Source organism: Lepidochelys kempii, chromosome 2 (genome assembly GCF_965140265.1).
Source record: "Lepidochelys kempii isolate rLepKem1 chromosome 2, rLepKem1.hap2, whole genome shotgun sequence".
In the NCBI taxonomy this organism is placed as follows: Eukaryota; Metazoa; Chordata; order Testudines; family Cheloniidae; genus Lepidochelys; species Lepidochelys kempii.
The window spans coordinates 155,442,829-155,468,605 of record NC_133257.1 but is presented as its reverse complement, the minus strand read 5'-3'; the positions used below and the strand labels follow the sequence as shown (position 1 = coordinate 155,468,605).

The window sequence follows — 25,777 nt, the reverse complement described above, 5'->3', positions numbered from 1 at the left end:
GACACTGTTGGCAACGGCTTTGTTGCAAGGATAGGTTCCTGGGTTAGTGGTTTTGTTGTGCAGTGTGTGGTTGCTGGTGAGTATCTGCTTCAGATTGGGGGGCTGTCTGCAAGCAAGGACTGGCCTGTCTCCCAAGATCTGTGAGAGTGATGGGTTGTCCTTCAGAATAGGTTGTAGATCCTTGATGATGCGCTGGAGAGGTTTTAGTTGGGGGCTGAAGGTGATGGCTAGTGATGTTCTGTTATTTTCTTTGTTGGGCCTGTCCTGTAGTAGGTGACTTCTGGGTACTCTTCTGGCTCTGTCAATCTCTTTCTTCACTTCAACAGGAGGGTACTGTAGTTGTAAGAATCCTTGATAGAGATCTTGTAGGTGTTTGTCTCTGTCTGAGGGGTTGGAGCAAATGCGGTTGTATCATAGAGCTTGGCTGTAGACAATGGATCGTGTGGTGTGGTCTGGATGAAAGCTGGAGGCATATAGGTAAGAATAGCGGTCCGTAGGTTTCTGGTATAGGGTGGTGCTTATGTGACCATCGCTTATTAGCACTGTAGCGTCCAGGAAGTGGATCTCTTGTGTGGACTGGTCCCCACTGAGGTTGATGGTGGGATGGAAATTGTTGAAATCATGGTGGAATTCCTCAAGGGCTTCTTTTCCATGGGTCCAGATGATGAAGATGTCATCAATGTAGGGCAAGTAGAGTAGGGGCATTAGGAGACAAGAGCTGAGGAAGCTCTCCCCACTGTATTTTCCACTGTATGCATCCAATGAAGTGAGCTGTAGCTCACGAAAGCTTATGCTCAAATAAATTTGTTAGTCTCTAAGGTGGCACAAGTACTCCTTTTCTTTTTGCCAATACAGACTAACACGGCTGCTACTCTGAAACCTATCAGTTGGTTTGGCAACACCCATTTTTTCATGTTCTCTGTGTATATATATATATATATATATATCTTCCACTGTATTTTACACTGCATGTATTGCTTCTAAGATTAACTTGCCAACAAGAAGAGTGGCTCTCAATGTATCTCACATCCCCCAGCAGGAATCTGAGCAGCCCAACTTCACAGGTCATCCTTTAATGTCAGACAGATTTCTGACAGCCAGCAACCCCACTGGAAAATGGAAAAACTGCCAGAGGTCACTAATGTAGCTTCATAGGAGAGACAACTGTTAAGCACACCACTTCTCTGCTACCTCTTTTATCTTGATCCAAGTCTACTTGAGTTATACTCCTGAAGATGTAAAGACAACTTTTCAAAGTTACATTTAGAATGGGCTATGTATTCTAAATTATTTTAAGAAACAAGCTGTGATTTTTTAAAAAATTTATTTATATTAATTTCAATTTCAGATTTCAGCAACATGATAGCGATCTGAATAGATTCTTGGATCTTTTTAAAGAGCTGTCCACATCCAGCTAGAGGAACACTATTTCGCATTTGTGGAAAAACACCACTACAACATGCATGCTCTTCATAAAAGTATGCACAGAGCTGATACCAATCCAAAAAGCAACATCTGAAATGATGGTGCTTATTTCCTACTAGAAGTACTTTATTCAATACAGCTCTTCATGACTCAGGGAAACTGAACTATGTATCCTGTTTTAGTGTCAGTTCTCATTTTGGCCATTACTGCCTCCACTAAACTCATGCAAGGAAGATGTAAACAATATTTGATATTGTCCCCCTTATTATTCAGAATTATGCTTCACTTTCTGATTTAACTTCAATAAGAGAGCTAGCTGCTCTCCTTTCACTACAGGATCTTGTAGGGCCTACAGCTCCAGGAACTCCATTACGTCCTCCAAGGAATTTTTATCCTTCTCATGAAGTTAAAGCTCAAATCCTCTGAGAAAATTTTTTCTTCCTCGGCCCTTGTGAGCTGCATATTGATTACAAAGGGACCACTCCTCTAGACAGCACTGACTTGAGAACTGCATTCCTTTCCATCATGCACTCAAAATCTCAAGATGCTGAGTGCCATATGGAAATCTGGGCATGTTGATTTTTTGCCAGTGTTTGTGACAATATCCCCTTGTACCAATGAAGAAGTTCCATACAGTAGTACAGTAGTAAAATGTTTTGAAGGAACCAAAGGTTGGGCACAGCTTTCACTCCAGAGATTGGCTGCATGCAACCATATTATCACTAAGAACTGGCTTGGCACACAGAATATGCCCTGAATGCTCACTGCACCTGGCAACTGTAGTGTCAAATTAACTGAACGTACATGGTTGAAAAATGCTGCAGACCCTACATCAAATCCAAGCTGCATTCAAGACCCTAATGATGTTTGTCCAATCTGGACTAACAAATATAGAGCTAGTAGGAAAGAACTCAGAAATATATAAATAGGAGTCGAGCAAATAAGGTGTCAAAGGGCTGTGAAGATCTCAATCAGCAATGCAGATTTCACTCTGCATTTTGTTAGAGGCTTAACCTTCACCTCTAAATCTGAATATAGCACCAGAAGGAACATGCATCAAAAAGTCCGTAACTAGTGTGGCTGTCTCAACAGATCTATTTGGCACCGATAAGTTGAAGCAGATGGACCACTCTGAAGTGCTGCTGTGATAGAAGTATAATTGAGTTCTGAATAAAAGTTGACAGCTTCAGCAGGATCTCTATCAACAATGAACCATTATGTGACCCTGTAGCTTTCAATGACTAACTTAAGGGATGCCAAGAGTTCTTCATGGGATCTGAGAATTTAAACAGCCATCTCTGAGCAGATCCCATATCCGAGAGCATCATGATATTCCTTCAAAGCACAAAAGGCAATGCTCTGAAGTGTCCATCTTGGACTGATACAGAGTAAATTCAAGTCAGTGTTCAAAGATGGGGTAATGTCATTTGTCTGAACATATTAAGAAAAAGAGAACTCAAAAAGGACAAATTCTTGATAATTCTAAAAGTACCTTCCCATCCAAGGATGTCAAAGTGCTTTAAAAAATTTTGACTGGAAAACGGAGGTACAGCTTGCCCACTCACATGCTGTTCTAGTGGCAATGCCAAGGAACACAACTCAGAATTCCTGATGCCCGATCATGTACTCTTATCATACAATGTTCTTGTAGACCTAAAATGAATATATGCTTAGAGGCACCCTGGAACAGACAACATTTTTTCACTGTTTTGGTTCTTTTATTTTAGAAATAAAAAACAATTATAAATGATAAAAATTTAACTTTTGAAAAAAGCTTCCATTAAGGAATTATTCTATTTTTTATACTACACCTTACTGTAGTATCTGAATGCCTTCCAGTAGTGCAATTAAGCAACATGACTACACACCTGTCACATGTTGTTTGTTCTCTCATTCTCTGCCCAGACAGAGAAGCATTGTATTGTTTTGCTAGTGTGTGTTTTTAATTATTTTCTTTATAAATATACCTGTTGCTATCTGTTTATGTTACAGAAAAGCTGAGGCTTTTATTGTTGCTATCAAGATAACTTCTTCAATCAACCAAAGAAAAGAAACTGACAATTTAGGGAGTCAGCAGCAGCTAGGAACATGTTTGCTACTGTTAGGCAAAGGAACAGCTCAGAATTTTACACCTAATAACAGTCCAGAGCATAAACCCACGTGTGTGGCTCTATTACAACTGAACTTGCCTTAGAGAAAGTGTATATACAATCATTTTATTTTTATTGGTTTAACATCCTAATGCACATATATTTAAAATGAAAGGTGCAAGTAGAGAATTTGCCACCTAACAGTCTAAAGAACACTTAAAAAAAGAAGAAAAAAAAAAAACCCACTTACCAGATATGCCAGTCTATGTTTAGATCCATAAACATGCATGAACATGTTACTCAATCCCGTTTGACAGTGGCACAGCTGACACTCGTAGAGAACAAGGAGATTCTCTTTTGATCGGTATTCAATTATATATTCAAGTCCTGTATAGAAGAAAGATATTTTACAATTTAGTGTTTACTAAAACAATCTGCACTACATATTATTACTCAGTACACAGATGATCAACAGCCCATACAAGAAAAAGAAACTAAAGCAAGCCTTAGTGACTTATTAGGTACTAAACAAATTGGCTAAGATTTTAATAACTAGCTATTCTGAGTACCTCAATTTTTGGGCGTTAAGCTTAAGACATCTTCCTAACCACCAACCTGTGAAAATGTGCTCTCTTTAAGTTCCTCAAGTTGGGCAACAAAAACTAAGGTATTCAAAAGTCACTAGTCACTTTTGGAAAATGTAGGACAATCCTCTGCTTACCATCTCTTTCTGTGTTCCTTAGAAATAGACTCTCCTCTCCAACAAAGAGAAACTGACATGTTTGTATAAAAATGCATTTTTATATTCAAACCCATCAACTATGATATTATAATAAGAGTAATCACAGAATCACTTAGTAAAGAGTAGCTTCTAATATATACACCCTTACATTATTTGTAACCCACACTCTCAACAGATACATGTCCAACCTAATCAAGAATAAATATGAAATGAGAAGTCCAAAAACTTTCATCAGTAAGATTCACTTACACTGTACCAGCAGAACAAGTAATGGAAATTGTAAAAGATTTACCTAATTTCATACTTATGAATGTATAAATTCACTCAATCCCTCGGGAAATGTAAACATAGCTGGTATTTAATTACAGCATTTAAAAAAATGCTCACCAAGTGCAGGTTCTGAATCTTTACATGTATTAAGCTGTTCTTCCAAGGTTTGTCCTTGAAACTTCTCTGGCTCAGTTTGAACTATAAAATAAAAGCACTTTATTAAAATGTGGTTAGTTCCCTTTACCAAAGCAATAACCACCACGCACTGTGTACTGTTATATACTTAGATACTCTCTAGAGCGGTGGGAAATCTAGGAGAAGGAAGTGGTGTCCTCCACTTCAATCACGGACTTAAGTTTGCCAATAAATCCAAACCAATCCTTGCTCTGCAATGCCCTTCAGGAGGAAGGGCATTGAGCCATTTGATGTAGTGAAGCATTATCCCTGAAGTCCCACCCACTCACACTGTCTTCTCTTGCAAGGAAAATGTTGTAGAGGTACAAAAAGAAAAGGAGGACTTGTGGCACCTTAGAGACTAACCAATTTATTAGAGCATGAGCTTTCGTGAGCTACAGCTCACTTCCTCAGATGCATATCGTGGAAGTGAGCTGTAGCTCACGAAAGCTCATGCTCTAATAAATTGGTTAGTCTCTAAGGTGCCACAAGTCCTCCTTTTCTTTTTGCGAATACAGACTAACACGGCTGTTACTCTGAAACCTGTAGAGGTACAGTAACTCCTCACTTAACATTGTAGTTATGTTCCTGAAAAATGCGACTTTAAGTGAAACGATGTTAAGAGAATCCTATTTCCCCATAAGAATGAATGTAAATGGGGGGGTTAGGTTCCAGGGAAATTTATTTTTTGCCATACAGTACAGTACTATAGTTGGGAGGTCCCCCACCTTACCCCACACAGGCACAGCCCACTGGCACTGGAGACAATGAGGCAGGCAAGGAGGCTGAAGGTGCTGTAGGCTAAGAGAAGCACATTGCGCAGCAGCAGCAGCTTCCCCTACTCTGCAAGCACCAGGGGCGGGGAGCTCAACCCTCGGCCCGCCCACTCCACTCCACCCCATCCCCAAGCCCCCACCCTTAACCCACCTCTTCTTCCCCTGCTGCCCTTTACTCCGCATACTGCATCCTTGCTCCTCCCCCCTCCCTCCCCTGCCACCTGCCTGCAGCAATCAGCTTGCTTGCGACGTTCAGGGGGAAGTGGGGAGGAGCGAGGAGACGGCGTGGCAATCAGCTGGCTTGCAACATTTATGGGGCAGGAGGGTGAGGGGAGGAGCACGGATTTGGTGCGCAGCCTCCCCCCTCCCTTCCCTGCCTCCTGCCCACGGCAATCAGCTGGTTTGCAGCGTTCGGGAATCCTCGCTCCTCCCCTTCCCTCCTGAAGGCTGCAAGCCAGCTGATTGCAACGGGCAAGAGGCGGGGGGAGGAGGGGTAATGCGCTGATCCGCGGGGTCTGTCGGCCGGCGGGAGGTGCTAACTTCTAGCATCCCTGGCTCTTGCAGGACATTAAATCATGGCACAGCTGCATGTTTGTGCACTATATTGAATAAGGAAATTAACTTACCATAATCAGGAAGTTTTATAGGTGCTTTTGCTTGGTCCCCTATTCCACCCACAGTTTTAACTAAAAAAAAAAAATGTAAAAATTTATGAACAAAGACTGGAATGAGATCTTGAGAAGAATCCAGTCAGAAAGACTGGACATACACCATGTTTAAAGGAAACAATGCGAACTTCTTGTTGATGTGTAAAGGAACAAATTGTATTACTTTAATCTCCGTGTACCAAAAGTTAAATTTTGCTGGTAATAGTTGAAGCACAAACATTCATACCAAAGAATTACAATACACCAAATTAGTGCTAGACAATTTAATAAAGAGGACAAGAAATTACAATGCCAACCAAGCTGCCAATTTTACAATTAATTAAACTCATACCAAAGTATTAAATTACAGCAGAACCCAGTAATAGTGAAAATCTCCTAACGAACCCAGCCTCGAATGAGAGTGTGCTACATTAAGCTTTAAATCCAGCACTTCACACCTACTTTGAGACTGTATTACATGATATAGAGAGGGGATTTAGAATGGGCTAGTTAATTTCATATAAAGAGCTCTCCTCTGGCATAAGGGCAGAGCACAGTGCTCCTGGTTACCCTTGCGTTCACAAGGGACTGCTTATCTACACAGGGGAATTGATGAGAGCAGCTAATGTAGACAAGACGTGAAAAACCAGACAAGATTGCAGGACAAAGAGGAAACCCTGCTGGCTTCACCCCCTCTGCAAGAAGAAGTAAAGAAAGTGTATCATACATTGCAGAAGTTATTTCTATTCAAAATTTAATATTTAAAAAGATTTTATTTTGCCATGCATGAAAGACTAAAATTATACAGATTTAGAACATACAGTGCATCATTTATTCATATGTAAACTGAGTTTTTCAGTCAGAAAAGGGAGCAGATTGGGGCGGGGGAAGAGCAGAGGAGTGGTAGATTATTCACAAATAAACTCTCACAGATGGCCAACCCCCTGCGTTGGGAAGAGAATTGCCACAAGTCCTCCCTGGGGTGTTCAGTGAATAGATTTGGAGCACCAAACAGGCCTTGTGATGCTTGCGTCTGAATTTGAATTCTGGTCTAACACAGAATAATGGGATAAAAGTAAGAAAAAAGAATTCCAACGTATAAAAAACAAAAAAAACTGCCCAGCGGTGAGGGGTCTATTGTGCTGTGGGAACTTTCTCCAAACAATACAACAAAAGCCCAACATCTTGGGACATAAAAAATTAAATTGAACATTTAAATTTAGACTGGAAAAAAGCAATGGAAAATACACTGTATCAAACTGTACAACTTTAGGGCCAAAGGTGTGTAAAATGACTTAAGTCTTTTCCACCTCTGAACTTTATGAAATACAACCACACTATTTTTCTGTTAAAATAATTAGCAGTGGAATAATTGAAGTTGACAATTAAATAGCTATCATTTGGTTTAATAGTTAACCCTCCACAAGTAATGAATTCAAACCTCTTCTAGCTATTTCTCTAGTGTAGACCAGGTCCTCCTATGATTAATCCCAAAATGTTACAATTCTAGTGCCCAATCCTGTACACCCCTTGCTAACACAATTAGTTACACTGACTTCTGCAGGATTGGACCTAAAATTAAAGTTCTTAAAAAGGTCACTTTCAGTTTTGTATGGATGTTTATAAAAGACATCTAACCAAAGCAAAAAGTTATACTTTAGCACTTACCAATGCCATGGGCTTTTAGAGCTTCTTCAACCTAAATTGATGAGAGAAAAACCAATTTAATGGTTTAATTTCTTAGAAATTTTACATTACCAAAGAGATGGACAGTCACTATTTATATAATAAACTAATTAGATTAAGGATTACACAAAAGATGATTATTCAAAAAATTTTTCTCCAATGAATGGATCAATGGATGTCAGGGTGAATAAGAATCAATTTTTTAAAATCATAAACATTGTATTTTTTTAAATTTAAATTAAATACAGGTTTAAAAAATGAACCTATTTAAAACAGACAACCTAGGTTAAGGCCTAGACTTAAATCTATTACGATCATTGAAATTAAATACAAAAATAATATTAAGCAATATATATTTGCTACCAAGTTCTAAAGAAATCCAGATCACTGAACTACTGGAAGTCACTAGCTGAGCACCTAGAACCAGAGTTTGTTGCAATGCTAAGAAAGCTTTTAAGAGCAGGAGCCTCTTCTGCAGTTAGAGAGAGAATATTTTCTTCATTTCAGTTTATTCTATTAGTTCAGTCCAATGACTAGTTCAGTCACAGTTAAGAAACCATTTGGGAATTCAAAAAGCAGCGGAGCTTGTTTTCCACTCCCAATCTATGAATAAAAACTAGGTGTGAGAGGATGAGATGTACAAGTTCCAAAATTTTGGAGGACACACAGCCCAGAAACGGTCAGTTCAAATCACTAACTACAGATAATACCGCTTTTGTTTATTAAAACAATTAGTTTAAAATGCAAAACACGTTTTGATAAACTTTTAAATAATTTTTCTTATGTATCCAGTACATTTAAGATAATTTAATTTTTAAAAATGCTGGTTTTGTGCCTTTTTAATTAAACTTGCACTTTCACCCAAACAGAGCTTGACACCAATTACAAGTATAAATTAATCATTATCTAGTAAATCAGAAATGCATAAATCACCATTTTCAAACATAAATGTAACAGTTAAAGACTCTATATACACATTTTTAAGCAATTATATTTATTTAGAGAGTGTATCCTCTTGGTTCGCCAAGAGAAGCACTGAGTTTAGGGTAAAGGCTATATTTAGCTGCAAATCAACATTTCAGGGGTTAGCAATCAATTACAATAAACTTTCTTTAGGAAAATAGTGAAGAAGTACAATTGCAAAACATAATTAAAATTGATTTTTAAATCAATGGTTCCTGCTTGCTGATTTAAATCATTAGTAAAAGTCAATTATTTACATTGTTCTGATTTAAATCAATCCACTTTTTCCTATTATATTAGCCTCATTATTCAGATTAATTAGTATCTGCATCTGTATTTGATCTTGCCTCATGCCCCTTGCTGATTAGAGCATGAAGCTCTGAAACATATTTTGGGCTAGATTTATAAAGGGAACTTGGGCACCAAAATCCAATATTTAGGTAATAATGGCATTCACAAAACCATAGCTCAGCTGCTGCCTAAAGCTGCACGTGCCAACTTAAATACCTAAGTTTCTGCCAATGGGTATGCACAAAGCCGTTTAAGTCCAGATGCCATCCCTTGCTCATACCTAAGCCCTGACAGGATTCCCAAACTAGGTGTTCCCCCCTACAGGACCTGAAAAGATGAGTGCCCTAGCCAATAGACTCTAATGGGTGGGTAGGTCTCTCTCTCTCCCCCCCGTCCCCCAAGAAAGGACTGACCTGTCTTAGGTGACTAACTTCAGGGAAGAGTTAATAGCTGAGAATCTTAAATGGAGATAGGTTTCAGAGTAGCAGCCACGTTAGTCTGTATCTGCAGAAAGAACTGGAGGACTTGTGGCACCTTAGAGACTAACAAATTTATTTGACCATAAGCTTTCGTGGGCTACAGCCCACTTCATTGGATGCATTCAGTGGAAAATACAGTAGAACGATTTTATATATACAGAGAACATGAAATAATGGGTGTTACCATGCACACTATAACGAGAGTGATCAGTTAAGGTGAGCTATTACCAGCAGGAGAGAAAAAAATCCTTTTGTAGTGATAATCAAGGTGGGCCATTTCCAGCAGTTGACAAGAATGTGTGAGGAACAGTAGAGGGGAAAAATAAACATGGGGAAATAGTTTTACTTTGTGTAATGACACATCCACTCCTAGTCTTTATTCAAGCCTAAGTTAATGGTGTCCAGTTTGTAAATTAATTCCAATTCAGCAGTCTCTCGTTGGAGTCTGTTTTTGAAGTTTTTTTGTTGTAATATTGCCACTTTTAGGTCTGTAATCGAGTGACCAGAGAGATTGAAGTGTTCTCCGACTGGTTTTTGAATTTTATAATTCTTGACATCTGATTTGTGTCCATTTATTCTTTTACGTAGAGATTGTCCAGTCTGACCTATGTACGTGGCAGAGGGGCATTGCTGGCACATGATGGCATATATCACATTGGTAGATATGCAGGTGAAAGAGCCTCTGATAGTGTGGCTGATGTGATTAGGCCCTATGATGGTGTCCCCTGAATAGATATGTGGGCACAGTTGGCAACGGCTTTGTTGCAAGGATAGGTTCCTGGGTTAGTGGTTTTGTTGTGCGGTGTGTGGTTGCTGGTGAGTATCTGCTTCAGATTGGGGGGCTGTCTGTAAGCAAGGACTGGCCTGTCTCCCAAGATCTGTGAGAGTGATGGGTCGTCCTTCAGGATAGGTTGTAGATCCTTGATGATGAGCTGGAGAGGTTTTAGTTGGGGGTTGAAGTTGACGACTAGTGACATTCTGTTATTTTCTTTGTTGGGCCTGTCCTGTAGTAGGTGACTTCTGGGTACTCTTCTGGCTCTGTCAATCTCTTTCTTCACTTTAACAGGCGGGCATTGTAGTTGTAAGAATGCTTGATAGAGATCTTGTAGGTGTTTGTCTCTCTCTGAGGGGTTGGAGCAAATGCAGTTGTATTGTAGAGCTTGGCTATAGACAATGGATTATTTGGTGTGTTCTGGATGAAAGCTGGAGGCATGTACGTAAGAATAGCAGTCAGCAGGTTTCTGGTATAGGATGGTGTTTATGTGACCATCGCTTATTAGCACTGTCATGTCCAGGAAGTGGATCTCTTGTGTGGACTGGTCCAGCCTGAGGTTGATAGAAATTGTTAAAATCATGGTGGAATTTCTCAAGGCCTTCTTTTCCATGGGTCCAGATGATGAAGAGGTCATCAATGTAGCGCAACTAGAGTAGGGGCATTAGGGGACAAGAGCTGAGGAAGAGTTGTTCTAAGTCAGCCATAAAAATGTTGGCATGCTGTGGGGCCATGCGGGTACCCATAGCAGTTTTCCTCTCCTGCTGGTAATAGCTCACCTTAACTTATCACTCTCGTTGTAGTGTGCATGGTAACACCCATTGCTTCATGTTCTCTGTGTATATAAAATCGTCCTACTGTATTTTCCACTGCATGCATCCGATGAAGTGGGCTGTAGCCCACGAAAGCTTATGTTCAAATAAATTTGTTAGTCTCTAAGGTGCCACAAGTACTCCTGTTCTTTTTCCAAATGGAGATAGACAGCTAAGGCCCAGATCAATCGGAGTTAGGTGCCTAAGTACCAATGTGAATCTGGGCCCTAAATCCTGCCCTTTTTCATCTGCATTTCATGCTCCTGGCTAGCTTTGGTGGCACTGAGAATACCCTTCTTAGATGCCAAGGCTCCCGTGCTTTGTAAAGGGAGTGTTAAGCCCCTAACTTGAGGCTGTGTATTCCACTGGTTGGGTACCTAGGAAATAGGCACTGTAACACTGAGTGTTGCAATGTTTAAATCCCCCTTTGCTCTCACTAATCCAGACAGCAAGACACAGCTAGATCAACATGAACCTTTTTAAACATCATTGCTATACAAAAAAGTTCTGCTTTACTGTACATGACAAAAACAGTAATGCAAGAAAATTCTAAACAAAAATTTAGATGCTTTGCTAATTTTACACATTTTAGAACATTACTTTAAAAAGAAAATAGTGATTACAATCCTACACATCATCGTTTAACGTAACTATCTACAAAATCTGACACACACAAAACCCTAATCTTACCGTCTTGTGTTTGAATCCAAGAAAATGAGTCTGCAAGTTTAATGCAGAAGCACATGAGATTTTGCAAATCTAGGTTAAAAAGAAGATTCATAATTATTTCTATAGTATTATGCAAGCAAACAGAAAAAATACTATAATTCTGAAAAATATCATTCATATTTCAAACTAATCAAAATCTCCCTGTTTATTAAACTCCAGTTATACCCCTGAGGTTGTACAAATTGATTTCTGCTGAAACAAAACTCCTCTAAACCCAGACTGAACAGCAGGATGTGGATTCTCTGGTAATTGAGCACATCCAGGTCAACAAGGCCCACAAAATGTGCAGGCATACCTACAGAGGTTATGGTCATATCAACCCCGACATGAGCTCCCCGGGTCATATTGAGATGATCCTCACTGAGAAGGAGCAGATTGCTCCAAAGCCAGAAGAGGAAGTTGCTTAGAAGAAAAAGATCTCTCAAAAGAAGCTGAAGAAACAAAAACTTATGGCTCAGGAGTAAATCTGACACAACAGATGTACGTAAATAAAAAAGAAAACTGCTATTACAAAAAAAAAACCAAAAAAAAAAACCCCAAAAACCCACTCTATTCACTGGGTTCCAAAGAGGAGGATCAAAGTACTGTCTTTCATTTAAAAGTCCCTCTCCATAGCATAAGATGGTTTCAGGTTGGCCCAAACCTTTCAAATACATTCAACTGAGGGTAGGCCATCTCTCTCAAACTCATTAAAAGAGGTATGGAAAGGTGATCTTCAAAAAGATCAGAATAAAGGATACAAAACCCAAGCTCTAAAGAAATTTGAGAACTTTGACCAGGAACTGTTGTGTCTCTTTTCTCCTGTTGTTCAAGAAGTATGATTCACATCAACGCTTCATTGAAGGGACTATAAAACTGAAGAGAAAGCAATTGATATAAAATGAAATGGTCTGAAAGGAATGTTTTCCCCCATACAGCCCTTGAAAGGTACCCAGGGTGAGTGAGTCCTTTAAGCAAATGTAGACCTCCTAAGGTTTGTATACTCACATTGGGCAGGGAATGAGCAGGGTACTGAAACGCTGAGGACACCATCTGCTTAAGGCATTCACTCTACATACATTTCATGGTCTGTAAATACCTTTCTTATCCCTTCCATGTGCCCTAGCACCCTGTACCTCCAACCTCACACTGCCAGACTTTCCATATCCCTTATGACTCCCTGTGCCTCCATCCTCCCTCATCCCCAACAAGTCTCCATAAGCTCCCCTCAGTCCCCAATGAGCTTGCATACATTTGTCAGAGACTAACAAGTCTAATGAGGTTTGACAGGCATCCACATTCACAAGAAGCAAGAAACGCTCCACACCCCCTGCATGCCAACCACTCCCTCTATGCCTCCCCAAATAACCTGGTTCCACCCAAGTTCCCTCAGCAACTCAGCTCCTCTTTGTGCCTGAAAACAGCCAGCTCCCTCACATCCAACATCCATGCTCTCCTCAGTAGCAACAATTAAACACACCAGTTCTCTCTTCCACCCAACAAACTTCAGTAGATGCATCAGACCCTGACAAATGTATGTAGGCTCATTTGTGGAAAGATGAGCCAAATGAGATTAATCAGAGGTGGTGTACATGTGTGAATGAAGATATCCAGGAGCCTCCACTCCTCCCCGACAACTCCCCTAAACATCCCAGTTCCTCCCAATGTACACACAAACCTCAGTAAGGTAGTCAGGTTCAAAAGCCAAGGTACATTTGTCACGCACCAGTGAGCCTACTAAATGAGGTTCCTCAGGAGAGAGGGGGTAGATGTCTCCCTCCAACATATCTGTTTCCCCATACTCCCTGCCTTAACCCTGCTTCCCTTCTAAGCAAAATAGCCCCCACTATGCAAAGGCCTCACGTGTGTTCAAATCTGAAGAGATTAAATGTAAAGAAACAAGATCTCCACTTAGCAGGTGCTTTGCTTCTGGGGGAGTGTAGAATGCATACTCCCTGCACGACTACCTCCTGTTTTACACATGTCCCTTCCTAACCAAGAAACTCTCCCCTCCAAACTCACACAACACCCAGCTGCCCCATTCCGTGTTCAACAATTCCCCCATGTTGTCTCATCCAACATTCCAATTTAAATACTCTGGGGCTGGGGAATGGAGACCATTTCCCCCCACTTCTCTGTATAGTCTTCTGGAGGATAGTTGGCTGGTTTGGCACATCACCCATCTTCCTTCTCCAGGGGCCTGCCAAGGAGGGTCCGCTGTCCTGTGAAATCCTTCTGGGAGCGTGGCCCTTCAAAAGAAGAGCCTTTTCCCCACCCAGCAAAGCCCATACTTGCAGCCAGAGTAGGAAGTTGGGCTATCATGCTGACTTTTATAGGTAGAACCAATGATCATCTACCCCCAGAGATAATACTTCCCTCTACTGGAGAGTCCTCACAATGCACAGACAAAAGAGTTTCTCTCTGATGCTCTGCCTAACATCCCCACCATCTGCCTAATGCCCTGAATACTTCTGCTGCCCTTGCTAAATGTGCTTCATACTCACAACATCCTGATGCCTCTCAACACTGATACTGACTTCTGTTTATTAAGCTTCCCTCTCTCTCTGTTCTTACTTCCCCTCACCTTCACTGCCCCTCTACTTGCCTAACCCCTTTGCCAAAGCCAGTCTCTTTTCCCTCCCACTCACCTGGCGTCCACCACAGCCTCTGCCACACAACCACTATTTCTCACATTCTGCCACAATTCCTTTATTACTTTCTGTCATCCAAAGCACTTCAGCTACTTTGCAATTCATTTCTGCTGCACCTCCCTTCTACCCTCATCCACAAATCCACCAGCCACCACACATTCTGCCTCATCCCCTTCCTCAAGTCCTGGGTCAGTCTTGTGTGCCCAGCTTCCATGTCCCCTTTCTCACTCCCACTCCACATGAATACAACAGATTCTTGCTGCCTCCTTTCCTCATGTACCTTATGACTTCCATCTATCCCCATCCCTTCATGTCACCCCCCCTGATCATCTCTCTCCTATATTCCCCATATATACCTCATCCCAAATCCCCTCTACTGTGCCACAATAGCCCCAGGCTCCTCCTAGCCTCCCCCCCTCCCCCGCAAAATTCTATAACCTCATCACCATCACTCCTCTCTGCTCTTTTTATGAATATGGGCTTTAAGAAGATCGCAGGCTATGTTACAAAGAGCTTACAATCTAAAACAGACAGGACAGACAAAAGATGGGACTGGAAAACAGTTCAGTGACAGAACTGAGAATACTACTCAGGTCTCCTGACTCCCACTCTACTGTCCTACCCAACAGACCTTTCAAGAAACACTACAACTGGTATTATGGAGTAACCCATTCATAAGGAAAATTCCTTTCTAACTTCCATCAGTTAGAGGCGGACATATGCCCTGATGCATGACGGTTTATATCCATTTCAAACTATATTTTCTGGGGGGAAGGGGAGGGCACTAAGCATTTAAAACTGTTTTAAGGACTTTAAACAGTCTGCAGTATATGTAACCAGAATTCTTAAATTTGGAGAATGGTCTAGGATTAGGAAGTTTATGCACGTAGATATACACTAGCTCTGCATTTCCTGATATTTGTATGTTGGCGGCATGTTAAATACATCAGCACTTGGAAAACACTGTGAGAGGCACCTTCCAAATCCTAAAATGGACAGACACATGGATGGTCTTCTCTATCCTGACTGTCCAATTAAGAATGTGTGCGATGCACTGTATCTCAAAGTAGCACCCTGTAACTCCCATATTCATCATTTGAATATCATTGTGATATTTCATATAAAGCATGCCTTGCAAGGTATCATATGAAAGGTCACATGCTGAAATTCATTGTTCTGTCAAAATATGCATATAATCACTGTATATGGAATTATAATATTCTGCTATATGGTTGACACTGAAGTATGCTATGTGTCTGGAAGACGCCCAGAGCTAGCTCTCCAGAGGCACCAAAGGAGGTGACCCATACACAAATGGGTGTTAAGTGACCATCACAAGCCATTGAACAGCAGGGGAATTGTAAACAAGAAATTTACAATTCTATATGAGACATTTGAGCAAGCACCACACAATGGGGATTGACTATGACTATAACTCAGCAAGGCCCACCAGGACATGTCTGGGCCAGTATCTTCCTTGGGACATGAATTGAGAGTATAAAAGAAGGCATCATAGAATCACAGAATATCAGGGTTGGAAGGGACCTCAGGAGATCATCTAGTCCAACCCCCTGCTCAAAGCAGGACCAATCCCCATTTTTTGCCCCAGATCAACTAAACGGCCCCCTCAAGGATTGAACTGACAACCCTGGGTTTAGCAGGCCAATGCTCAAACCACTGAGCTATCCCACCCCCCAAGGTGGGACTTCATGAGACCACCTCTCTCTTTCCCCACCTATGCTGAAGACAACGAGAACGCTGGGAAGATAAAAACTTTGAACTGAGGAGACTGGTCCCAGGCAGAGAAGGAAATTCAGCTGCATATTAAGAACTGGAACCTGCATTCAATATGCAATGGGGCGAGAAAAGCTATTTGATTCAAATCTTGCTTAGTCTGAAAGTTTAGGATTTAGAATGCATGTTTACTTGTTATTTTCTTAGGTAACTACTACTTATAATCACTTAAAATTTATCTTTCTGTACTTAAGAAACTTACTTTAATATTTTATCCTTACCAGTGAGTTTGTCTAAAATGCTTGGGGAATCTGCTCAGATTACAAAGGCTGGTGCATGTCCACTATCCTTTGACGAAGCAGTGAACTAATTAATGAGCTTACATTGTTCAAGAGAAGGTCTTGTGTAGTGTAAGACAGTCCATTTCTGGGGTGCAAGGCTGGGGAGATTTGCTAGTGATTCTCCATATATGGTTCATGTGTGTCTTAGAGTATTCATGCAACTTAGCTGGGTGTGTCCCTTGCATGTTGTTAACTGAATGATCATAGCATCTGGAGAGGTTTGCTGCTTGTCACTAGCAAAGCATCATGAGACACAGCCCGGGCTGGAGAGTTAAGGGGGCACAGTGGTCCCACTGTTCCAGGTTGTACCCCGGGGGTCCCATCACAGTAAGTATGTCTTTATGTGGACTTCTTACTGCTGTAAAGGACAGAATTGGATCAACTACTATATGAATATGCACAAAGAATTATAGTTTTGGTCCCTGGTGAGATGAAAGTGTGTGTTATGGATGGATAAGGTTGTCTCTTAGGATACGTCTATACAGTAGAACCTCAAAGTTCAGCAGAGTTACGAATTGACCAGTCAACCACACATCTCATTTGGAACTGGAAGTACGCAATCAAGCAGCAGAGACCCAAAAACAAAAACTGTACAGTGCTGTGTTAAATGTAAACTACTAACAAATAAAGGGAAAGTTTTAAAAAAGATTTTACGAGATAAGGAAACTGTTTTTGTTTCATTTAAATTAAGATGATTAAAAGCAGCATTTTTCTTCTGCATAGCAAAGTTTCAAAGCTGAATTAAGTCAATGTTCAGTTGTAAACTTCTGAAAGACCAACCATAACGTTTAGTTCAGAGTTATGAACATTTCGGAGTTACAAACAACCTCCATTCCCAAGATTCTACTGTACTGTAATTGGAGGTGCAGTTGCAGCTCAGGTAGACATACTTGCTCTAGCTTTAATCTACCTAGCATGCCTAAAAATAGCAATGGCTTCAGCATGGGCTAGAAACATGATTACAAACCCAGGACTCCAGGTGCCCTTATACAGCCACACTGAAGCTCAGCACTACAGCAGCTTCATGTCTATTTTGATCTGTGGTAAGCAGACGAAAGCTTGCAGCTTGGGTAGGCATACATGAGCAGCAATCCCATCTGCAACTGCAGTGTAGACATATCCTGGGTTGTTTTTTTATCCAGGGCATCATCGCAAGACCAAGCTAGATCTATACAACACTCAAAATGCTCTTAACTTCCAGTTTATGGGTGTGCATCAATGAAGACAGTTAAGAGTAACAGCACTGACTACTTCCATAATTTTCCCCTTACCCACAGACACACATGAAATGCATGACTAGCACTCTCAGCCTTAACTATTAGCTAATGATATTTGGGTATGGACAGCTTCTATGCAGCAGTGCACACAAATCAAAGGAAGACTCTACAGTTAGGTGTTAACTGATTGCATTCCAGACCCATGTGGCAATTTAAAGAATGGAATATCTGTGGAGGCTATTTCATTATTTAAAACATTTTTCTCTCTTCTGACCTTGAGAATCAAAAAAATATTGTACCTGAAAAAAGATAATGCACAGCATCTATAGCCAGAAATAGCTGGTCTAGTAGAGTTGGATTATCATTTTAATAGAGAGAAAAAGAGTCAAGTATCTGCACAGGAAGACCTTGTATTGGCACCAGCTAGAAATTTGATAGGGGTGATTAAAATAAATAAAATAAAAGGGAGGAGGAGGAGTTCCAGAACCTGGGCAATAGTTGGGCAAATCACCAGACAGATGCTAAGCCATTTTAAAGCTAGCTAGTTTTCAATAGTTTCCCCACACTCTTTGATTTTGTTCCTACTCTCAAACCCTTCAACAATGGATAAAATTATACTTTGTCAAAGGCCCTTAATAATATGAAGTACTCACATTGCAGTAGAAAGGATGCTGATGCTGCTTCTTCTCTTTCTTTACCTCAGGTTCGGTGTCCATGTTTGAGATTTAAAAGAGATGAAAAGGACTAGGAAAGCTACAAAAATATTTATGAAGTATTACTTTAGTTGGATGCAAGACACGAGAATTCTGGTTTAACCTGTCAACATGTTATAGTACTGGGGGGGGGGGGGGGGACGGACGACGACGACACTTTTTGGCCTGAGGGCTGCATTGCGTTTCGGAAATCATATGGAGGGCCAGTTAGGGGAGGCTGCAAGGCATGCCCCAACCAACCCCCCCGTTCCCTAATGGCCCCCCCAGGACCCCTGCCCCATCCACCCCCCCTGCTCCCTGTCCCCTGACCACCCCCAGAATCCCCACCCCAACCAACCCCTCCTCTCATTCCTGACTGCCCCCCCAGGACCCCTGCCCCTATTCAACCCGTTTCCTGCCCTCTGACCGCCTGGACCCTTATCCACACCCCCTGACCACACCCCCAAACTACCCTGCCCTCTATCCAACACCCCCACTCCCTGCTTCCCTTACCGCGCTGCCTGGAGCACCAGTGGCTGGCGGTGCTACAGCCACACCACCGGGCAGCACAGAGCACTGCTCAGGCTTGGCTCTGCAGCCCTGCTGCCCCAGGAGCTCGCAGCCCTGCTGCCCAGAGAATTGTACCAGCGGTGCAGTGACCTGAGGCTGCGGGGGAGGGGGAACAGCAAGGGAGGGGCCGTGGGCTAGCCTCCCAGGCTAGGAGCTCAGGGGCTGGGCAGGAGGGTCCCGCGGGCCATAGTTTGCCCACCTCTGTTATAGTAGCTGGGTATATGCATATTTTAAATGTTTGGGTTTTGGGTGTTTTCTTTTCAGCAACCTGGAAGTTTAGCTTTGAATTTCCAGGCTAATTACTGTGTTTTGAGAACATCAGTGTTTCATTAAGAGCAGGCCTCAAATTGGGGGGAGGGGGGTGGGAGAGGCACTCTCCCAAGCCCTACCCACCAGGCATAATATACACACATCTAAACTATAATCATATGCTCTGCCACACTTCTCAGGTTTTACCTTTTCAGATACATGTATGGACAGAGCCAGATTGAGGCACAGATATTACAGCCATGTGTTTAGGTTCCCAGCTTCCAGAGACACATGATATCAGAATCTAAGATTACATTTTAAAAAAATGTTTCTAGTTCATACAGTTGTGAAGAAAAGCCTGAAAATCTGAACCATATTTAACCAACTCAGATTAGTTGCCAGATTGTGCAAACAGACTCCAGCAGAAAGCAGAGCAACAGCCTTTACAACCAGTAAGGAAGCTACCTGGCCTCCGTATGTCTACAGAGCATTTTGGAGTAAGTCTCCCAGCTTGGGTCAACAGACTTGGGCTAGCGGGGCTAACACTATTATTCCAAAAATAGCTGAAAAGACTTCACTGTGAAATTGTGGTTATGGCTCTGAAGCCTAGGGCAGGGGATGGTCTTCAGAGCCAGAGTTCCAGCCTGAGCCACAACTTCACAGTGTTGTCTATACAGCTATTTTTAGAGCACAACTATGAATCCCACTAACCCAAGTATATCATCCTAGACTGGGAGGCTTGCTCCAAAATGCTGCACACATACCCAGATCCACTACCAGAGCACACCAGGTCATATTATTGTCAGTTACTATCCCAACCACTGCTGTCCCTACCACTACGGACACCTGGGAAGACAAGAAGGGCCTGAGCCACCTCAGCTACCTTCTCCAAGAAGCTGGGTGTGATGTACTGTACCTCAAAGTAGCACACTTTAACCCCATATTCATCATTTGTATATGGTTATATTTCATATAAACCATGCCTTGTCATTGTTCTGTCAAACTATGTATCAGGGTGGAAAAAAATCAATACTTGTTGTTTTTTTTTAAAAAAAAAATTATTTAAATTGGATTTTTTTGATAAAATGGTTTTTGAGGAAAAAACCTATCTAAAACAGTTTTAATTAAGATACAATATAGCTCAAAGATATCTCATTATGGAATAGGAATTATAAATTCTAATTCTATAGTATCAGACAATATATTCATGTAATGTTTACGAAAAGTTTTGTAAATGAGTTCCAATAGTTCATGGATTAGGGACCCAATCGTATGGGGTTCCAGGGGCTTCTGTATAGATTATTTAGGTTAATCTTTCTATCTACCCAATGGGACTCAGTGCTCAGTCTAGAAGATATCATCAGAGATGCTTAATTTTGCAGTTCTTAAACTGTGGATTTGTGTCTCCAGAGATAACCTGCTTGTTAACAGCAAAAATGTTTTAAAATAAATAAATAACATATAAAGGTGAGAAATAACAGACCTCAACCCTATTGTCTCTCTAGAAATTTGTGTACACAGAGTCAATCCCTTACCTCTCTCTAAAAGTGCAAAGTTTCAAAAAGTTCAGTGAATAGAAGATTGTTAGGGGCGGAATAAATCTGGACAAGGAGAAGAAGTCTGGAGATAAATGTGAGAAGAGAGGGACAGGCAGCAGAAACACAAGTGAAACTGTTTGAGCAGCATATTCCAGAAGTCTTGAGGTCTTTCTGAGTGTAGCTTTCATTGATTTAAGATCTACCATACCATTCTCTCACTAGAAGGGAAAACCCTAGTTTGGGAATATTTCAGTAAAATTCCTCTACCTGTGAGTAAAACAAACATGCATGCAAAATGCAAACAGTGCAACAAAGAAATGCAAGGCCTGATTGCCCGAATGAAACAACATCATGAGAAGTGTTCCTTCTCAAGAGGAAGCTGCATTGAATATGATGAAAGGAACATGTTTGAACATGCAGGATCTTCAGGTTGGTAAACTTTTTTATTTCATACTTCTTTCTTAAGGACTGCCTTTCTTCCTTCTGAACTGTTCTTGAATTCACATGTTTGAGCAAAACATATAGTTTTTACTCTATGGTATTATCATTTTAGATGAAGTTGTGATCAAAAATAAATAGCTGAAATAGGCAGGCCTTCCTTTTACAACTTCACCTTTAAAGTAGTACTGAGTGTCAGTGAATGCAATGAATAATACTAAATGAGCAGTATGGTAATAATAATTAAATAACTGCATTGACTTATTTTGTTTAGGAGAATCCATCCTCAACATACAGGATTCTGAAGACTATCCACCTTCAAGATCACCATCATTTTCTATAGTTTCAGAGTTATCTGCCAATGACAGTGTTTCAATCACATCATGTATGTCACATCGCCACAGTAGCACCTGTAGCAAAAAGAAAAAAAAACCTCCATAATCCAGAAACAACCCTAGATAAATTTCTGATAAGAACCAGCAGATTACAAAAAGAGATAATGGATAAAAAAAATTGCCTGGTTTGTTTATGCAACAAACTCTCCTTTCCATATGACTGAGAACCCACGCTTCATTAACATGGTTCAGGCCAGGATACAGTCCACACAACAGAGCAGATGCCGTAGGCAAATTGCTGGATAAAGTTTATGAAAGAGAAATTGAGCAGTGTGCAAAAGATCTAGAGGGTAAAATTGTTAACCTGAGTCTTGATGAGTGGAGCAATGTCCACAATGATCCTGTTGTATGTGCTTGTGTGACAACAGAAGAAGGGAATGTCTTCCTTACAGAAACAATTGATACATCAGGAAATGCACACACAGCAGAATACTTACAAGAAGTAACAGTAAAAGCTATAACAAACTGTGAAAAAAAACCCTCAAACGTCTGGTACGCAGCTTGGTCACAGACAACACTGCAAATGTATCCAAAAGGAGAAGAAATTATTTAGGAGTGAAGAGAGTCCCATTTGATACACTGCCTTCCAGAAATAACACTGTTGAAATTGCAAAATACTTCCCACTTTGTAGCAGCTGCTCTGAAAAAAGTGGGAGGAACCAAGCTAACTCTCCCACAAGACGTGTGATGGAACTCGGTAGTGGACGGTTTTGAGCACTATATCAAAAACTGGCCTAATCTGATGACAGTTTCTGAACAAAATCGTGAAAAAATAGACAGCCAAAGTTCTCAATATTGGGTTTAAGAGAAATGTTGAACACATGCTGAGTACCCTGAAGCCCATTTCTGTAGCCTGGAACAAAATGTAGGGAAATAGCTGTTTTATTGCTAATGCTGTTGAAATTTGGAAGGAACTGAGTGAGATCTTAAAAAGAGAAATATGCAATGAAAGTTAAATTACAAGCATTAAAAAAACGAATGGGACAAGCACTATCTCCAGCTTGTTTTCTTGCAAATATTCTCAATACTTAGTACCAGGGTCAAATCTTAACTGCTGAAGAAGAGGAGTTGGCTATGACATGGACATCCAGCAATCATCCCTCCATAATGCCAACTATAATAAACTTCAGAGCTAAGGGTGAACCATTCAAGAAACATAGGTTTGCTGATGTTTTAAAGGAAGTCACACCAGTGAACTGATAAAAGTCACTTAAGCACTTGGATTCAGAGACCGTTGAAGTGATAATCTCACTTTTAACAGCAGTAGCTTCTTCTGCTGATATAGAAAGAATATTTTCTTCCTCTGGACTAATTCATTCTAAATTGAGAAGTGGTTTGGGACCTGAAAAAGCAGGAAAGCTTCTTTTTCTTTTCCAGATTATGAACAAACAGGAAAATGAAGGTGAAGACAACTGAGTTAGCTGCAGAAGCCAATATTTTAAGTTTCTCATGTTGACCTGGCTGACATAGTCGATTTAATTTTTGTTTTACTTTAAAGAAAATTCATTTAACTCAATTTTTATTTAACTCAAATTCAAAAACAATTTTAACAAAAACAAACATGATTTTAAGAAACTTGAATGTTTAACTAAGTTCAAAAATTCATATGCTTGTTTTGTTAAAATATTATGTGTTTGCTGTTGAAGAAAAAAATCCAGAATACATAACGCTGCTGTTTTAGTTAAATAAAACAATTTAAATGTCTGTCTGGTGATGTTCTCCTCCTAAAACAGCGTGGCAAGAAAATCCTCCAAATATTAATGATTAATCTATTGAATTGGAATAGTTCACCTCCCAATAACTTCAAAAATATCTGTTTCAATTACCTTTGTTAAATGAAATAACCAAACAATCATTCATTTTCTGATATAGCTGTAAAACTAATCTGAAAAGTTTTCAAAATAAATCACTTTAAAAATATATAGCGTATACCTTCTAAAAATGAAGTCTATATCTATCTCTGAGTTGTGAAGACCATGTATTAAGGTTATAACCACCACCAAGAATGCACTTTTACGTAGAAATCCAGGATTAAATCAAGTCTTCCTGATTAGTGATTTAAATCATGATTTAGATCAATTTGATTTAAATCAAATCCACCCTATGTATATCATTATTGTGTATGAAGTTATCAGATTTTGCTATATCTTGTTATTCAAATATGTTGTGAGTTTGGGAGATACCCACTGCTAGCCTGTCAATGACAACAAAGGAGGTGAGCCATACCCAAACAGGCATTAAGCAACCATCATGAGGTACCGACCAGCAACAAGAACGCTGGAAAGAAAGTCTTCAAACTAAGGAGACTGGTCCCAGGCTTCAAAGGAAATTCAGCCTGTGTATTAAGAATCTGACTACAACATCCAGCGGGGGTGAGAAAAGCTGTTTGATTCAACTCTTGCTTCGTCTGATAAAGTTTAGAATTTAGACTGCAATTTTGCTTTTATTTCTTTTGTAACCATCTTTGTTCTATATGCCTACCACTTATAATCACTTAAAATTTATCTTTCTGCAGTTGATAAACTTATTTCAATGTTTTATCCTTACCAGTGAGTTTGTCTAAAGTGGTTGCGGAATTTGCTGGCATTACATTAGCTGGTGCATGTCCATTATCCTTTGATGAAGTCGTGAATTAATTACTGAGAAGGTCCTGAGCAATGTTAGACAGTACATTTCTGGGCTGCACAATCGGGGAGGGGGAGATTTGCTGGTGTTTCCCTCTGTATAGCTCATGAGTGGCTTGCACAGCATTCATTTAACTTATTCATTTAACTTATCTGGGTGTATCTCGCATCCTGGTGGCTAAGTGTTAACAGCACCTGGAGAGGTTTGCTACTGTGATTAGTCAAGCATCATGAGAGACAGCCCAGGATGGAGAGTTAAGGGGGCATAGCAATCCCAACTCAAGGTTGTACTCCGAGGACCCATCACACTAGCAGACAATGCAAACACAGGAGATGGGGAGTGGTCCCCCATTTTCCTGCTGCTGCAAGGCCACACTATGAGCAATATGGACTGCCATCCCCACCCCGCTCTGAGCAAAGAAAGTGGTGGTATTTTCTTAAAAGCCATCGAAGTGGCACCAACAGGAGCTCTCACTCACTGCGAATTGTGCAGAACTTCCTAGGATCAGCTCTCTCCTCTGACACATTTCCACCCGCAGCATCAACATTTAAACTGTCAGCGCCCCCTCCCCCCCGGCCGCGCTGCAGGCACCGCTGACTACAGGCCAAGTGAGAGGGGAGCGCGAGACAGCCCCCCCGCCCCGGCCGCCCCGGAAGGGTCCCCGGGGCTCATCGCCGCTTCCCGCCTAGCTGCAGGCCCCGCAGCAGCAGCAGCCTCCTCCGCTCCCTAATCGCTGCCGCGGAGCCGCCGGGGCCGACCCCCGCTCCGGGGTCCGGGCCAAGCCGGGACAGCCACCCGCGGAGCCAGCCCCGGGCTGTTCTCGGCCCGGTCGGGCGCGGTCCCAACCGCCGGGCCCGCGACTCCGAGCTCCGCGCGCGGCAGCAGCAGGCGAGCCCGCCCCGCCCCCGCGGAGACGGGACCGGCCGGGGCGGCTCCCCCCGTTGGAAGCGCAAGCGGGGGGCGGGGAGAGCAGCCCGCATCCCGCCTAGGCGCTTCCTCCGCCGGCCCCGAGCGCCGTATCTGCCGCCGCGTCCCCGGCACTCACCCCGCGCCCCGGCTGCGGCTCTTCGGCCCGCCGCCGCGAGAGAACTGCAGGGCGCATGCGCCTCGGCCCCTGCGCGCTGCGTGAGGGGGTCGGGTCTGGGGATGGGGGGTGGAAACTCCGGACCGGACTCCCCCTGCGGCGGGAATCGGATTCTGCTCCTCGCCCTCCTCCGGGGGCGGGGCTGGGCTGGGCTGGGCGCCCGCCACACCGCCCCGCCTGTGGGCGGCCCCGGGCAGCAGCGGGACGCGGGGAGCCGTGGGGCCGTTGAGGGTTACCGAGAGTCAGGGGCATTTCCTGGGGCCGCGGGCGGGATTCAGCAACGCTCATCCGGCGTGTCTCTGGTGTTTCTGTTAAAGGTCCTGCTCCCGGTGAGGAGCACCTCAGCTTTCCTGTTCGCAGGCCGGGCTCTTCTAGACCCAGTGGCTGTAGAGAAAACTTTGAAAATGC

General features: G+C 41.9%; 1 protein-coding gene across 5 annotated transcripts in view; it reads right to left on the bottom strand.

The window, feature by feature from the left end:
* The window catches only part of LOC140907176 (uncharacterized), a 62,003-nt gene extending 36,598 nt beyond the window's left edge, over positions 1-25,405 (bottom strand). The window contains exons 1-8 of one of the 5 annotated variants that reach the window (XM_073332506.1): positions 25,331-25,345; positions 24,208-24,274; positions 18,432-18,531; positions 11,818-11,886; positions 7,793-7,823; positions 6,104-6,163; positions 4,645-4,725; positions 3,766-3,902 (exon numbers count right to left, since the gene is read on the bottom strand). In XM_073332506.1, coding sequence (XP_073188607.1) covers positions 3,766-3,902; positions 4,645-4,725; positions 6,104-6,163; positions 7,793-7,823; positions 11,818-11,886; positions 18,432-18,494 — 441 coding nt within the window. In that variant the 5' untranslated portion in view covers positions 18,495-18,531; positions 24,208-24,274; positions 25,331-25,345. The other 4 variants (XM_073332504.1, XM_073332505.1, XM_073332507.1 and 1 more) reach the window with 4 other exon arrangements.
* Between the last annotated feature and the right edge of the window lie 372 nt (positions 25,406-25,777).